Source organism: Danio aesculapii, chromosome 12, assembly GCF_903798145.1.
Source record: "Danio aesculapii chromosome 12, fDanAes4.1, whole genome shotgun sequence".
Lineage (NCBI taxonomy): Eukaryota > Metazoa > Chordata > Actinopteri > Cypriniformes > Danionidae > Danio > Danio aesculapii.
The window spans coordinates 25,396,012-25,411,230 of record NC_079446.1 but is presented as its reverse complement, the minus strand read 5'-3'; the positions used below and the strand labels follow the sequence as shown (position 1 = coordinate 25,411,230).

General features: G+C 32.7%; 2 protein-coding genes across 2 annotated transcripts; one reads left to right on the top strand and one right to left on the bottom strand.

The window, feature by feature from the left end:
* Nucleotides 1-10,355: 10,355 nt before the first annotated feature.
* Nucleotides 10,356-11,373, top strand: hbbe3 (hemoglobin beta embryonic-3). The gene is made up of 3 exons (XM_056469491.1): nt 10,356-10,447; nt 10,893-11,115; nt 11,245-11,373. The coding sequence occupies exons 1-3, from the start codon at nt 10,356-10,358 to the stop codon at nt 11,371-11,373; spliced, it is 444 nt and encodes a 147-aa protein (XP_056325466.1).
* Nucleotides 11,374-13,722: 2,349 nt separating this feature from the next.
* zgc:163057 (Hemoglobin subunit alpha-D-like) lies at nt 13,723-14,933 on the bottom strand. Its single transcript, XM_056469758.1, has 3 exons — nt 14,590-14,933; nt 14,057-14,261; nt 13,723-13,936 (listed from the first exon to the last, which is right to left on the bottom strand). The coding sequence occupies exons 1-3, from the start codon at nt 14,679-14,681 to the stop codon at nt 13,808-13,810; spliced, it is 426 nt and encodes a 141-aa protein (XP_056325733.1). The 5' UTR covers nt 14,682-14,933; the 3' UTR covers nt 13,723-13,807.
* Nucleotides 14,934-15,219: the final 286 nt, after the last annotated feature.

Sequence of the window (15,219 nt, the reverse complement as noted above, 5' to 3'; positions counted from 1 at the left end):
GCCGTGTGTTTTCTGGATTTCATTCATTATGGATAAAAAACAGACTATTAATAAATTCGAGCAAACAAACAAACAAACAAACAAACAAACAAATAAGACATTTTTATCATAAATTTGTAATTTGTAATAAATAAATACTCTACACAATGAAAAAAATATGTATGGAAGTTATAGCTTATAGTTTGCATAATGGGAACTTAAAATGAAGATACAAATTGTTGGTGGTCACAGTACGTATACATAATAATAATAATAATAATAATAATAATAATAATAATTATTATTATTATTATTATTAATATTATTATTATGTACACGTACTACCTACACATGCATGTATAGCCTATATCAATTGCAAAGACATGGAAATTGGTAGCATTTTATTTTAAAGTCTTGTTCCATAACTAATTTTATTATCCAATAATTATTATACTACTAGTAGTAAAAACAGTAATATATAAGTAGTTATGGAACAAGGCTTTGAAATAAAGTGCTACCAATGTCCATCTCTTTGAAATTAATATAGGCTATGATCAAGAATGAAGTATGGTTTAAAAGCATCAAAAGGTTTAAAACAATTATAATAAATAGCCTAAATAAATAAATAAATGAATGCCAGTCATTTTCTGGCAAACCATGGATTACAGAAGATTTCCAAATCACTCAGTGAGTAATAGCACATATATATATATATATATATATATATATATATATATATATATATATATATATATATATATATATATATATATATATTCATTCATTCATTTTCTTTTCGGCTTAGTCTCTTTATTAATCTGGGGTCACCACAACGGAATGAACCACCAACTTATCCAGCACATCCCTAGTGAAAAATAAATATGCTTAATAGACTTGGATCCGGACTAATTGTCAGTATATTTTAAGTATATTAATGATTAGTTAACTTAAAGTGTGACATTTTGGACATATTAATTTTGTGCTAAGTATATTTTACTTGTAATAAAATTGCACTAAAGTACAACTTTAAGTGTATTTAGTGTACTTTTGTGTGCTAAACTGCAACAGCTTTAAATATATTTAGTACACCTTAAATAAGCATAACATGTAAGCTAATTTCATGCTTGCTTAGTGATATTTAAGTGTATTTTTTCTGTATTACAAGTACATTAGAAATTAATTACGAGTGCATTTTAAACACACACGTAATATACCATACATATATTCATTTTCTTACTATGTTAAATGCAACTTCAATAAGTCAAACACACACAATAAACAATTCAAACAGTTTTTATTAAAACCTCAGAAGGGTTTAAATGTTTTACAGAATCATTCAAAAATATATTTTTATTCTATTAAAAATAGTACAAAATACTGCAGAAAATGTCCTTCAGTACAAAACATTACAATTTCAGATCTTATAAAATGCCATATTGCAGAAAGTCCATGACAGTGCAAAGTCTGCACATGTACAAAATGTACTGTGCTTTAACAAACAAGTGCATAATAAACATCAAATCTCAAATATGTTTCACCACATCCTTATAGTGGAGCCTTTGATTAAGGCCCAGTCCCAATTCTACACCTTAACCCTTCCCCCTCGGTTCATGCGTTCACATGAAGAGGGCCAGTGTCCCAATTCTCTTTATTAGCTTGGTGGTGTAGGGGTAAAGGGAAGGGCCACATAGCCCTACAAATGAAGATTTTTCAAGACCACACTACAAATGAAGAGGTAAGAGAGTTTTCTCTGACTACACCAGCAACATGGTTGTGAAAACCAAACAAGGAGACCCACAAATGTAATATAAATGTGCATTAATAAGAATTTTTACCACAAAGCAGCTGCTTTATTACATTTATAGTGAGGTTGATGCGCTCAAAAAAAAAAAAAAATTAAAAAAAATAAAAATTCACTAAGGATAGTCCCTTAATAACCACTGCAAAATATTACGCAGCATTTTTTTTTTTTTACTTCTGATAACCTAATGTCTGCTGGGATTTATTTGATATATGATTTATTTATAAATGAATTAAAATATGCTCACTCCATGGAGGTTTCAACCTACGCTAATGACGACATGACGTGTGCAATTCTTAGGGAGATATTTCCACCCCTACCCCTTAACACACCGTTTCAAGGGCCAAAGAGAACGCAAAAGGACAGTGGTATAAAATGGAACTGAGATTGGGCCTGAACCTCAATTTTGGATTTCTGTGGTATTTGGGAATAATTTTCCAAAAATAGTTTACATAGAGAAAACAAACAAACAAACACAAAAAAAGCCATAATATTTAAAATTGTGTAACATTCCAGCATGTCAGGCAGGGATGAGAGTAGTGGTAAAATGGTTATAATTAAAAGTTTAATCAAAACTGATTCAATTCAGTTTAATACAGCAGTCACTGTTGAAGGAAGATCAATTAAAGAGCAACTCCATCAGCTCTGACCAAGTAATCTAGGGGGACAGAACCAAAATTCCAGCAGTTGATGGAAATAATGAACAAACGTTAAAGAAACCAGGCTCAGCCAGGGATCAATTCTTCTCTGGCCAAACAAAGGGTAGAGCTGTGGTCTACTCTGGAAAGCTTGAGAACGATGAGTGTCCGTCATGGAGAAAGTGCAGGTTTGAGTCGGTCAACGGCAGGTGTTCAGAATAGCCCATGGAATCAATGCAGAGACTAATCCATGATCACAGCATCTGCTCTGGATATACAGTATGTCAGTGATAGCATAGGTCTCATTTAAATAATAATGAAAAAAAAAAAGAGAATTACCGTATAATAATGTAGAACAGTTTAACTATTATTTTTAGCATTAATATTTTTTATTCAATACTCCGACATGTAGGTAGATGAATGAAATACAAAATAAATAATTTAACAATCTATTTAAAAGGTGATGTACAGAACATATGAGCTTGTTGACCTTGCCTGTGAGGGTCCAACTTGTCCTTTGAGGATTCAATGGCAGATTTCTCTGTGTGTGTGCGCGCATCTTGCCAGAGTTGCTAGGGCAAAAAGAAACTCATGACTTTACCCTTTTATACATTTTGGGACAGTAACACTCACAGGAGAGAAACAGGAAAAAAAAAAAAAAAAAAGAAATAAGCTAAATTATAAAATGTTTTACACAACATAAGCAATCACAATGCAACTAAAGCTCATTAAGTGGTCAAGATTACACAAAAATGCAGCAAAAGTAAAATGGTTTAAAATATTTATACAGTAATTCTTATTTTCTTGAGCTAAAATAGGACTTATCTAGTGAAATAAATACAGGTTTGTAACAGTGTGAATAAAACGAATATCAGGTGTACACATCTGCATTTACGAATATCAGATGTGTACACATCTGTATTTACAAATACACACAAAAAAAATATTCAGATTGGATTAAATTAATTATTTTGACTAATTAATTGGGTAATTCTCATACTCGCATTACAAACAAACCTGCATATAAAGAAAAAAAATTTAGGTCTGCAACACATCGTATTAGAGATGAATGCTTGTGCTCCTATACATTCCTTGTTTATGTTGCGTATGGATACTACACTGAAAAAAAATTTAAAGATGATTCCTTGGATTTACTCAATTTTACGTTACATGGGTGTAAACAATTTTAGGCTGAATTTAATAAAACAAATTAAGTTGAACATTGCTCAATTTAATTTGTTTAAATTCAACAAATATATTGTTTGCAACAGTTTTGCATGCAACACTTTTTTCAGTGTATGCAAACCGGGGTAATTACAAATGCAGCTTTATTAAGAGAATGGTCAGACAGGCAGGGATTAAAAATCAGAATTAACAGTGTAGTAGGGAGTCCAGAAGCATAGTCCAAAAACAGGCAAAAGGTTCAGGGCAAGGGTCAAAACACGATAAACAGTCCAAGATCAACAATACAGGAACCGCTTCCGTAAAGACAGCAACAGCTAAACAATACTCAGCCCTGAGTGTCTCAATGTGAGCTGTATATATGTGTGTGTAATCAGTACTTGAGCAGCATCAGCTGTGTGTGTGCAATCAGTCAGGATCAGGAACCGGTTGTGTGTGTGTGTTGCATGACTGAATATGCAGTACATTTGCAAGCAGATTTGTAGTCCTATGTGTGTGTTTACCAGCGACCTCTGGTGGTTAGAGATCGCTGATGATCATGACAGTTTAACCCCCCAAACAAACCCTCAGGTACAATATTAAATGTAGACTTTACCTGAAGTTCCAGAGTAAAAAAGGCATCTTCTGCATACTTCAAATTCAGACCATATCCAGTTGTGAAATCCAGATGAGGTCCCATCACCACTTGACCCTAAAGGGAATAAGACTTAAGAAGTTTGTTTGATGTTGTATTACTGGGGAAAGAAAGACTGAGTTTGTGAATAATTAAATTTGTTTGTACAAATAAGTTGACATTCACATTTCATACACTGCCTATTAAAATGCCCAGTTAAATTGTTAATAAACACAAAAAATATAGTTTAAAAATCTTTGTCTAATATTTACTCAGCACTGGGTAGCCAAATAGCTTAGCTGTGGTTGTTTTTAACACCAGATTTTTCCCCCTGTAGGAACTATTGCAAGAAGAAAAAGAGTTTGTACATGAAACTTCTCAACAAATCTGTGAACAACTTGACATTTAAAAATATAACTAAAATGAGGAAGACACCAACATTACCTTCAAGGGGTGGCATAACACTTTTTCAACATCCATGGCTATGGCGCAAGGCTGCAAAAACTGATAAATATAATAAGAGGATAAGATTCAACATTTGATAATCTAAATCTATAGTACCACCATACCAATCTGTATGAGTTCAAATGTGTGCACAAATCATTCCTTGTCCCCATCAATTTCACTTAGAATAGGCAATATGTATTTGTTGGTTTAGATGGTGATCATGACTTTGGGTTAAATTTGTGTACAATTGATGTGGGGGTGTGATGTTGTGTCGGGAAAGGAGATCACAAGCGTTTCTACACTATTAGTATATGTATGCGAAGAACGGGGCTATGGCATCTCTTTGGGAGATCAAAACAGGTGTGGCTGGTGGGCACGCCGTTGCAAAACCGGCCAAATTTTCACTACCCGCATATGTCAGTTTTTACCCGCAAAAATAAATTCAAAACCGCCCAATTGACAAAACAAACAAACAAACAAACAAACAAACAAACAAACAAACAAACAAAAAAAAAAACTATACACACACACACACACACACACACACATACATATATATAGTATGCCTGTGCTACTGTATCAATTTTTATGCTAAAATATATAGAGTTTGAATTTCTATAACTAATGTGCAAAACATATAGCCCTTTTTTTACAGTAATTTGCTGTAATCATGCTGTCAATCATTACGTCACAATAAAATTTTGGGTACATATTACTGTGAATTTTTTACAGTTAAATCCTGTAAAGGGATACTAATGTAATTCACTGTGAAAAATTACAGTAACGTGAATTTCTGGGAATTTCTTTAACTGTGTATGTTTGCACACTATTTACAAATGTTTTAGATAGATAGATAGATAGATAGATAGATAGATAGATAGATAGATAGACAGACAGACAGACAGACAGACAGACAGACAGACAGACAGATAGACAGATAGACAGATAGATAGATAGATAGATAGATAGATAGATAGATAGATAGATAGATAGATAGATAGATATGTTTTATTATCAGTATCAACAATGTCTCTCTTATACAGTAATGAGAGTTATTTACAAATGTTTTAAATGGGCTTTCAATGTATTTGACATATTTTATTACTTTCTAAAAGCATAATGAACTTAATTGCATGAAGGAAAACTTACACCAAAATTACTACAAAATTTAACAATGTATAGAACTTCTGTTTATTTAATAATGTGCTTTGAACATTGTTACGAAGTTCATTTTTAAAGCATGGTTAAAATAATCCTAAATACCATCAAATGCTAAATAAATACACTTGTAAAAATCAAACTGAGCATTTATTTAAAGTGCATCTTTCTGAAATATATTTTTAGAAAATATAGTAAATTACAATTATTTTGTGTTAAAAGTTATATATAAAAGTATGGTAATAATACACTTTTATTATATTTAAATTAAGTGTACTTTTTGGTTAGTGTACTTTCAATGTATGGAATTAAAAATATATTTGCAATACAATTTAGCATACGTTTTTCACCAGGGATGTTTTACGCAGCGAATGCCCTTTCAGCTGCAACCCATCAATGGGAAACATTCATACACACTCATTCACACACATACACTACGGAAAATTAACTTGCAGTACACCTATACAGCATGTTTCTCGGAAACTTCCGGAGGAAACCCACGCATGACATTTAAAGAACGATACCAGTGCGACCCCAAAATGCAATTGTCCTTTCTAATCTTTACTACTTTGCCAATGCTTTTCTTTTGTTTATTTGCCTAGTCTGACTTTTATTGATTTTAAATTTAGGCTAATAAAAATGTAAGTCTGTATGATCAAGGTAGATCAAAAGGTAGACCACGTCTTTATAACGTTGCGTTTTATGTCAGTATTTCTTTTAATACTGCGAATGGTGATGGGACATGTTTAGACATTTTAATTATGATTTCTGTGTATTAAAAATGCGTATTTAAATAATTGAATTTGACAAAATGTGAAAAGGGAAATTGATCCGTTTTCTGCTGATCAATAACGTCACCAAAACAAGACTAAAAACGTCGGACATTTGGATTGTTGGTTTTCTAAACTAAAATAAATTGCTTTGAGACGTGCCAAATAACCAAAATATAGTTCAATGACACAATTTTCAAAGTCGCAAATCACTCTTTGAATATCATCCTATTTTCTGCTTGGTTTTTAATAAAAGGAACCTAACGCCAACCATCCAGACCATCTTTTTAAAAAGTTTTTATAGAGACTTGAGAGGCTGGGGAGGAGCATCAGATGGGTGAAATTCACGGAAAATGGGCGTAAAATAGAGGGGTGGAAACGGGTTACCTCAGTTCAGTTCATTTGCAGTCAAACAACTGCTTCTTTATCTTGAGTAACACAACAGCTGTAAACAATAGCAAACTCCTGAAGAGTTTCGCGCTCGGCACCCCCGATGTCCGAATACTTGTCTTAAAAGCCATATATTTTTGATTCAATAATAATAATAATAATAATAATAATAATAATAATAATAATAATAATAATAATAATTAGTCTATAAGATGCATTCCCAACATCTTTGAGCGTTATTTTTTTTCATGAGTGTTTTTTTAAAGAAAATTATTCTGTTTGTCAAAGCGACATTTATTAAATGTAAAAAATTGTAAAATTGTTTTTAAAAAATTATTAAATAATCTAATTGATAGGTTCATTAGGTTAACTAGGCAGGTTTGGGTAATCAGGCAAGTTATTAACGATGATTTTCTTAAGACTATCGAGAAAAAATAGCTTAAAGGGGCTAATAATTTTGACAGAAAAAAAGAAAAAAAAGTAAAAAGAAGGTTTAATAATTCTGAATATATATAATTAGCTTTATTATTAATATTTATTTTTTACTTGATCTACCTCTTATAGGGTTCCAATTAAAATATACGCCACAATAGAACTATGTTGTGTTATTTAATTGTATTTATTTGATAATTTTACACTCTTATCTATAATGAATTATATTTATACTTTGTATTATGTTGAGGTTCTACACTGAAAAATAAAATTCATTGATTTTTTTTTAAATCTAATGAATCATGTTTTTTAGTGTACATAAGTTTTTAGATAATTACAAATTATTGAAGACACAACGAGAAAATTAAAGAAAAAAGTCTAGGAAATACAGCAATTCACAATAGCAATAATACATTTAATTGCGAAGAGAGAGAGAGAGAGAGAGAGAGAGAGAGAGAGAGAGAGAGGTGAAAGTAAAAAAAGCAGAAATAATAACCCTAAAGAACATTCAGAATAATAGTCCCCCCACCCACACACACCCCGACTATGAGACCTGACATACAAAGGCCACTGACAACATTAATATTTGATCACAATAAGATTGTAAAATTATTATTTTGTTAACGATTTTTCATGTTTTAAATGTTTACATGCCTGAGTATAGTGTTTTTTCAACGGTTAAAAACAAAAAAAAATTCAAATTCATCAACATTATGAGCACCATTTCTCCATTAGTTTATTTAAATCTCCCCTTTTTCAGCACGATCATTTTTGCCATCTGCTTATAATGTTTTGGGAAACTCGGACCAGTGTTTCATATTGATTTTAGAAGGACCGAGATGACAAAGCAAGAACGTGATTTAACATTAACAACAAGTTCTAAAAATTTGATAAAGTAGTCAAGTCAAAACCTAGCATCAATAAGAGACAGTTGAATTGGGTTCAATATATAGAGTGATAAATAAAACAAAGGCCTACCATTTGCTGCTATTTGTAGACCTCTTCCTCTTTTAAGCACTCATTCACTTCAGCTGAAATGAGGGAAATGAAGGTCCGAGCTGAAGTGATTGAGTGGAGGCGAGGCTAATTAGCATATTCATAAGCAGTGTTGGGTGAAAAAAGTAATACAGCTTATTACAATCTTATACAATTCTTGAGATTTCATTAAAAACAACTTAATTTTTTATGTTCAATCCACATAAATTAGTTAAAATGTTAAGTTAAATTAATCGATTTGTGTTGGGTCAACATGAATGAATTATGTGGAACCCTGCATTTTTTTTTACAGTGATCAACATTTTTAAAAAGAAGATATGATTAAAATGGTAATAGCCTACTCTTTACTTACTGTTCATAAGGTTATATTTGAGTCATGTGTTTTCAGTGCTTTACAGTTTTTAAATATAATGTTAGTTAATGCTATATATTAAATAAATAAGCGGAATTTGCCATTAGCCAGGATTTAAAAATCCCGCTCTCTAAAAAATACAAGACCAACACAGTTGGGTTAAAGTGTTTAATTTAATTTAATTTAATTTAATTTAATTTAATTTAATTTAATTTAATTTAATTTAATTTAATTTAATTTAATTTAATTTAATTTAACAAGTAAGTTTGTATTGGACCAAGTTAAAATCACATTATTGTATAGTTTGTAAAATTGTATAGTTGACTACAAATTAAAATTTACTCACTCTAATTTCAAACATTTATGACTTTCTGTTCCACACAAAAAGATATTTTGAGAAATGTTGGAAACCTGTAGTCTGTTACATCCAAAATACGGTAAATTAATGGCTTTAAAAAACTGATGAGCAGCAAGCTGCGAGTTTAATACCAACACTGCATTCATAAATGTAGAAAGCATGTGCTACTTTAATTTACATTGACTGACTGATGGAAAGATGAAATTGTTATATATTTCTTTATTTAGCCAAATCTGTTATAGCAAGACAAAAGACGATTAAAGATTCCAAATGTGGTCTAAATGACCAACTACGACCTAACAGCTCTACAACATGTTTGATTCATTCAAAACTTTTAGAAAGTGAAATAAGAGTTCAGCATCTTACAGCAGGGAAATTGGTTAATAAAGCCTTCTTCAATTGTAATAGTGTTATAATCACAACATCCCTTGAAATATATTTAACTGAACGTAATAACGGGCATTTTACCATTAAAACATTTCAGACGAATTTGTTTTGTCTTGCGTATTTGGCTCATTTGACATTATTTGGCTATTCAGCTTAAATTCGCAATTATATAACAACATGTTTTGAGTATTTGTTTATTGTATAAATTAATGACAAACGCAGTGTAAGTGACATAATTTTAGTTTAGGTATTGTATAGGGTATATAATGACAGCTGGAGCAAGTTTATCTTCGTGGTGTCATCTCACTTTAAAGTATAGCCTACTAGGCTACATTTGTTGTATATTTAGTGTTGTAATTTAAAAGTTAATGCACAATGTTTTAAAAGTTATGCATCATGTCTTTAAACAGCAACCTTTATGCAAATTGGTGTGAAAAATGATGAAAACATTATTTGGGAACATGTACCAGACTTTCACATTTCATGTTTAATTCAGTGTACTTTCCTTGTAATTTTCTTTTTCATTTTGGCGAGAGAAAAATGTTTTAAAGTAGCCCAATTATTTCCCTGTACCCCTTCTGAACCTTTTGAATGTCAAAATGACACGTTCAGTTTGAACTAGGCTACCTTTATAAATTTTGCAAGAAATAGGCTATTCAGTAAAAATTACATTTTGAAAACTTTTATTAACTGGACAATGATGGACAATATAGTTTAGTGGACTTTTTATCGGTCAGTTGCCGCCTTTTTCTTCGGACTATCGGCCAAACACATCTGTCCGGTCCATATGGGCGGTGGTCCAGTAGGTCTATTTAAAGAATTGTCCAGCTCTGAAGCCACACGATCGACACAATGGTTGTGTGGACAGCTGAGGAACGCGCTGCGATTCAGAACATCTTTGCCAAACTCGACTTTGAGTCGGTGGGCCTCGAGACCTTGACAAGGTAATCTTCTCTCAAACTTTGTCAACTCGTATAATTATTCGGTTTGAGATGTTTTGAATATCTAGTGGATATTTGTACTTATAGAAACTATAACTCTAATCTTTACTGACAGTTCACTTATAAAACATTTTATCCTATTCATTTAGCCTACACATCAAGTGGTTCTATACGTATATTTATTTATTTCTTCTGGGGAACACAAAAGAGGATACTGTGAAGAATGTTGGAAACCAGCAGATACAGTAGGCTACTGTGGAAGCCAATGGCTGTTGCATGCTTTCTGACATTCATCACAATATCTTCTTTTGTGTTCAGCAGAGGAAATAAATTAATAAAAGAAACAAAAAGAAAACCTAAACAGGTTTGGAACAAGGGGAGGGAGGCAGAATTGTCATTTTTGGGTGAACTTCTTTTAATGTCATTGTCTTATTTGTCTTTTCTCAAGATGCTTGGTCGTCTATCCGTGGACTCAGCGGTACTTTGGTGGGTTTGGAAACCTGTACAACACAGAGGCAATCATGGCTAACCCAAAAGTCAAAGCGCACGGTGTTGTGGTCCTCAAGGGACTGGAAAAGGCTCTCAACAACATGGATAATATCAAGAGTACCTATGCTTCTCTCAGCGAGCTTCACTCAGAGAAACTACAAGTCGACCCAGGCAATTTCCGGGTGAGTAGCTTTTTCTTCCGTTTTTTAATTTCTACACTTCAAACTGTTGTGTTCACAAAAATTTCCAAGTGCATGTTGCATATTGTTGTGCTGAAACTGTGTTTTACTTTTCTTCTTCTTGTTTTCCAGCTGTTAGCGGACTGCCTGACCGTGGTGATTGCTACACGCATGAGGAGTGAGTTCACCCCGGACATCCAAGCTGCGTGGCAGAAGTTCCTGTCTGTTGTTGTGTCAGCCCTTAGAAGGCAATATCTTTAGATTCGCTTACTGAAAAAGTGATTTTACCATTGTTTATGCTTAATGAAAAATAAATGATTAAAATGTATTGCGTTGTCTGAGTTGTCTCTATTTACAAACATTTAAAATCTTAATCTGACAGTTAATATTTCAGAAGGGCTAATATTCACAATTAGTGACTTACAACATGGTTCGGAGATACCTGAGATGGCTGTTTTTCCTGTAGATGGCTGTTTTCTGTTATATTCTGAAATATCAGCATTTCTCACGAACATGGATCATGACCTTAAAAGACAAAAACTAATTCAAATTTCATGTTTAATTAATGCTGAAGATCCAAAATTCTGTTTGGGCCTTGGTTGTGACTGAACTGAAAAATCTTTTTAGACCGGATGTTAAGATTAAAGTAGAACAAACATACATAAACACACAACAGAGTGTTGTACGGATATTTGTTTGCTAAATATAATTTGTTTAGTAAAATAGGATTTAGGCTAATGGGCAAGTATCACTACACTACAGAAACAATATGTCAATGTTATCTTTCAAACACACTCTTCACTAATGTCTGAACTGAACAGAATAGGCCACACTTGTTATTTTACTCAGAGACACATTCAATAACACTTAATTCGCTTGCAAAGTAAGCTGTAAACTAAATACACTGTACAGTTTCAGCCAACATGACATTAATTCAATTCAGAATTTTAACGTGCCTTTTACATATTCTATAAAAAAAGTGTTGCTTTAGCTAATTTTAATCAAGTAATTTGGAAAAGTTGTTTTAAAGCTGGCAAATACAAATGTACTGTGCTATTGTCGCTACCGGTTGAACTTTTGCTTGTTAAAAAGCCAAAGCAGAAGCCAAATCAAATAATTTTTTTAAATTGAATTGAACAAAGTTCTAATTATATATTTTCACTTCAATGTGTCGTCGGAAAAAAAAAACTATTCATCTTACTTATATTATGCATTATTATAATGCGGTGGGGTCCAGATCCTTTCCCTTCATGGTACCAAATTGTGCTGCGGAGTTTAGCTCTGCTAAGTCAAGCAGACTCACTAACTTTCAATGCAAGCGTGTTGGAGCTGGTTTAGCTAAGTTCTAAAGTCGCAGCAGGTACAATTTTCCACGGGTAAAGAATCTCTTGTTTAAACGCTTTCAGCACAACGGACAGCGCCATATTTCATATTGGACTGCAGCCAAGATTTCAGCACTCAAATCTGGACAGCTCCACACCCATAGCAAATATCACGTGATTAAGATATTAACGATCATTTACCTTTACTCATTTAGCAGACGCTCTGATCCAAAGCGACTTACAAGTAAGCATAAAAGACGCCTATCAAATCATCACAGTATGAGTATACTATTATAAGTATATAATATTAATATTATAAGCTATTTAGTCTACTACTGTAAAGGCTATTCAATGATACGTTTAAAGTTGCTTCATCTACAAGTCAATTTACTATTTTTTTCACAGCTATGGTCAAGTGCACATCTTAATTACTTTTAACAAAGCAAGCCCACTGAAATGATTGCATTCTGATTGTGTAAATGCAACAGCACCTCTTTCTCAATTCTTATATGCAGTCTATACAAACACTGTAAAATGCTTCTAAATTTTAAATAATGATAATATAGCCTACTTTTTTTTACAAGAAATACTTACTTTATACTTCAGAGTAATTGGAGCTTAATTCAGCGTTACCTGTCATTTCTTTTTTAATGAATGCAACATACAACACAGTAAAATTATTTGTCATTCGCAATATGCGTCAAAAACAAAATTAAATGTGTACACTTATTGACAAATTATTATAGTCTAATCAGATAACCTCAGAAGCCCAGGCTACATGTGACTCTAATATTGTGAACGCATTAGGGTAAATATAGTTTTTAGTGTACATTTATTAAAAGCAATGTTATTAGTTTCTTAAAAATAGGACAAAATCAAACTGATATAAAGGATTAACTGTAGCCTAAAGTATATCCATATGGCGTATGAAATTATTTGAAACAACACTATTTATTTTAAGCATTTAAATGCAGGTTCTCTAAAACAGAAAGAGCTACCCCTATGCTACACAACACAGCAACCTCGTTCAAAAAGGGTAGACTACCAGGCAAATTTATTAATCAACAAAAATATTAAACACAATAATCCCACAGAGGGCGCTAACGGATATATATATATATATATATATATATATATATATATATATATATATATATATATATATATATATATATATATATATATATATATATATATATATATATATATATTTTTTTTTTTTTTTTTTTTTTTTTTAATTGAACATTTTATTGCATTACATGCAGTTAGATAAGACAAAGACGCGTATTTTGGAAATTTATTTATTAAGCTAGCATATACATTAATAAAGACAAAGTCTGGCAGAACCATTCCGTCCTTCCTCTGAGGGCTCTTCATCGGAACTTCTCGGCTAAAACAGCTGAGAATGCCGACAGAAACTTGTCTATCGCCGCGTGCGTCACTGGAGTGAAGTCGTCACCCATTCGGCAGGCTAACGTCACAAGGATGCAATGATTGAAAAGCTGGAGAGAAAAAAAGTCTTAGTTATTTAAAGAGTTATTTAAAACCACCACGACAACAGGAGCAACAACAGAGAATACGTAGAAGTGTACTTGATGATTTAATCGGACAGACATGAACACCTTGAAGTTTGTAGGATGTATTCGTAGTTGGTAGGCATGGAACCTGCTTAGTGGTGCCAACGTTGTAGTAAGTGTGCTTATGTTCTTCGCACCCTCGGCCAGAGCCTCGACGATTTTCTTCCCGTGGGAGCGCAAATGCTCTGAATTAGCGCTGATATTTAGATGAGAGAAGTATGTCTTTGTTTTGGGGAACGTTGTGAACATCCTGTAAAGCCATATAAACAAGAGTGAAAACAAGCTCAAGAAGACATATTAAAACACAAGACCCCTTACAGTAGCTAACAGTCCGCTATCTCCTCCCTCTCTGTTGCCTACGTCATCTTCACTCATCATGGGCATATGCCAAATATGACAACACCATCAATCATTGACTTTTGATATTCAGAAAATTTAACGGCGAGCTATCAAGATAGGTAAGTCAGACTTTAAATAGCTTAATTCACATGATTTAGCCTCAGCCTGTTTATCAGTGTAAAAACGCTTTGTTTATAGGAATAGCTGGTTTATGCTTAATTCGATCTAAGACAGCATACCTTAAAAGAGCTTCAGATCCAATTTCCTCCGCCACTGGTGTCATTTTGGTCCATATCTCTACAATCAGCTCTTTTTCGGCACTCGAGAGCATTATTATGCCGTTAAATATTGCTTAAATACAGCTTATTAATTTACTACCAAACACAGCTGAATAAATAAGTTAGCTTAAGTTAAGACAATGGAAATAGATCGACGACTTGGCCGCTTTGCGATCACATAATTAACAATAAACTCTAGAAAAAAAGTTTAAAAAAGAAGAGTGCAGTTAACAGAACTGTTGTCGTTCCCGTCGGTCGCTCTCTTCACCTCACAGGCAAATGAGTTCATCACGTGACTGTTGAAACTGCGCAACTTGAGCCTGTTCTGCGTCACACTACTGGAGCCTGCGTTATCATTCAGGGATTCCTACTTTTTGTGATTTTTTTAATGGACTAATTATAGCCCGATAAAATGCAAACCAAACAAGTTTTTTATCACCATTAAGAGATTTATCATTTAACTTCTGTTGCATTAAGATCAACAGCTAATGTTGGTCTCCAGCACTTTTATAAATGAACTTCAAGCAGACTATCCTAACCATAAAATGTGTCCACTGTGTCACGGACTAATTCAAAGGGTAGAATAAATAT